Here is a 1,595-nt window from a genome sequence, read left to right on the forward strand (position 1 = left end):
CAGGGCAGCCCAGCCCAGGCAGGAGCCCCGTGTTGGCGTCCACGTGGCGTGTCATTTGCGGGGAGATCGCTGAGCACCACGGCCCCTGGGTGGGGGGTGCAGGATCCCGGGAGATCGGACCTCGCTTGGGGGTCCCCCCGAGCGTCCTCATCGGGGCGCTTGGGGACCAGAGGGCCTTCCTGATGCGGACTTGTTCTCACCAGGTGCGCGCCTGCTCCCCGGGGCGCGGGGCTGCCATGGCCCCCAGCCACCTGTCGGTGCGGGAGATGAGGGAGGATGAGAAGGCGCTGGTGCTGGAGATGCTGAAGGTGAGGGCGGCTGAGCCCCAGCCCCTGAGAGGCGCGCTCCTCCTGAGGCGCTTCTGGCGGCCCCCTCTGCAGCGGTTCTCAACCTGTGGGTCGCGACCATCGGAAAACACATATAGCATATCAGATATTTACATTACGATTCATAACAGTAGCAACATTACAGTTATGAAGTAGCAACGAAAATAACTTTATGGTTGGGTCACAACATGAGGAACTGGATTAAAGGGGCGGCATTAGGAAGGTTGAGAACCACTGCTAGCACCTTCCTTCCCTTGGGGTCCGAAGGTTTTCACACCCAGGCTGTGGGGGACTCCACCTCCCACCTCACACGCTTCCGAGCAGTCGCAGCGGCCTCAGCCCTGTACTCCCTGCTCCTCTCTGGCTTCCAGAGCATGTGCGGTTTCTGGCCCGGGGCAGGCCCCCGCCCCCCCCTTGTCCTGTTCCGGCCTCGGCCTTCCTGGCCTCCCTTCCCTTGGGGTCCGAAGGTTTTCACACCCAGGCTGTGGGGGACTCCACCTCCCACCTCACACTCTTCTGACCAGTCGCAGCGGCCTCAGCCCTGTACTCCCTGCTCCTCTCTGGCTTCCAGAGCATGTGCGGTTTCTGGCCCGGGGCAGGCCCCCGCCCCCCCCTTGTCCTGTTCCGGCCTCGGCCTTCCTGGTGCCTCCTGCTTGTCCCTCCCCTGAAGTGGACGTCCCCAGAGCTCCCAGCTCATCCCCTTGCTCACTCATGCCAAGCCCAGTGTGCCAGGTGTGGTGCTGGCGGGTGCCTAGAGCAGGTGGTCCTACTGTGTGCATGACCACCTACTGTGCGCAGGCTCCTCTGCCCGTCCCTCTGCCACAGGGCCCCCCACACGCCTTCCTTTCCCCTTTGGACCCCTCCCCAGGTCCCTCCTGGCCAGGGCCCTCCTCTCCTAGTCCCCGGTGCCCACAGGAACCCTGGTGTCATGGAAAGCCAGGCCCCTGGCTCTGACTATCCCTTCCCACCCACAGGCTGGTGTGAAGGACACGGAGAACCGAGTGGCCCTGCACGCCCTGACACGGCCGCCCACCCTGCTGCTCCTGGCGGCAGCCAGCAGCGGCCTGCGCTTCGTCCTGGCCTCCTTTGCTCTGGCCCTCCTCCTGCCTGTGCTCCTGGCCGTGGTGGCCCTGAAGCTGGGCCTGCGGGCCCGGTGGGGCTCGCTGCCTCCGCCGGGCGGCCTAGGGGGGCCCTGGGTGGCAGTGCGGGGCTCTGGGGATGTGTGCGGGGTCCTGGCCCTGGCCCCGGGCTCCCACACTGGGGACGGGG

General features: G+C 66.1%; 1 protein-coding gene across 1 annotated transcript in view; it reads left to right on the plus strand.

Moving 5' to 3' along the window:
• NAT14 (N-acetyltransferase 14 (GCN5-related, putative)) overlaps positions 1–1,595 on the plus strand; it is a 2,411-nt gene that overhangs the window by 238 nt on the left and 578 nt on the right. The window contains exons 2-3 of the mRNA XM_015569464.1: positions 204–308; positions 1,301–1,595. Coding sequence (XP_015424950.1) covers positions 237–308; positions 1,301–1,595 — 367 coding nt within the window. The 5' untranslated portion in view covers positions 204–236. The remainder of the gene's footprint in view (positions 1–203; positions 309–1,300) is intronic.

The sequence above is a fragment of the Myotis davidii genome, unplaced genomic scaffold (assembly GCF_000327345.1).
Source record: "Myotis davidii unplaced genomic scaffold, ASM32734v1 scaffold326, whole genome shotgun sequence".
NCBI classification, from domain to species: Eukaryota; Metazoa; Chordata; class Mammalia; order Chiroptera; family Vespertilionidae; genus Myotis; species Myotis davidii.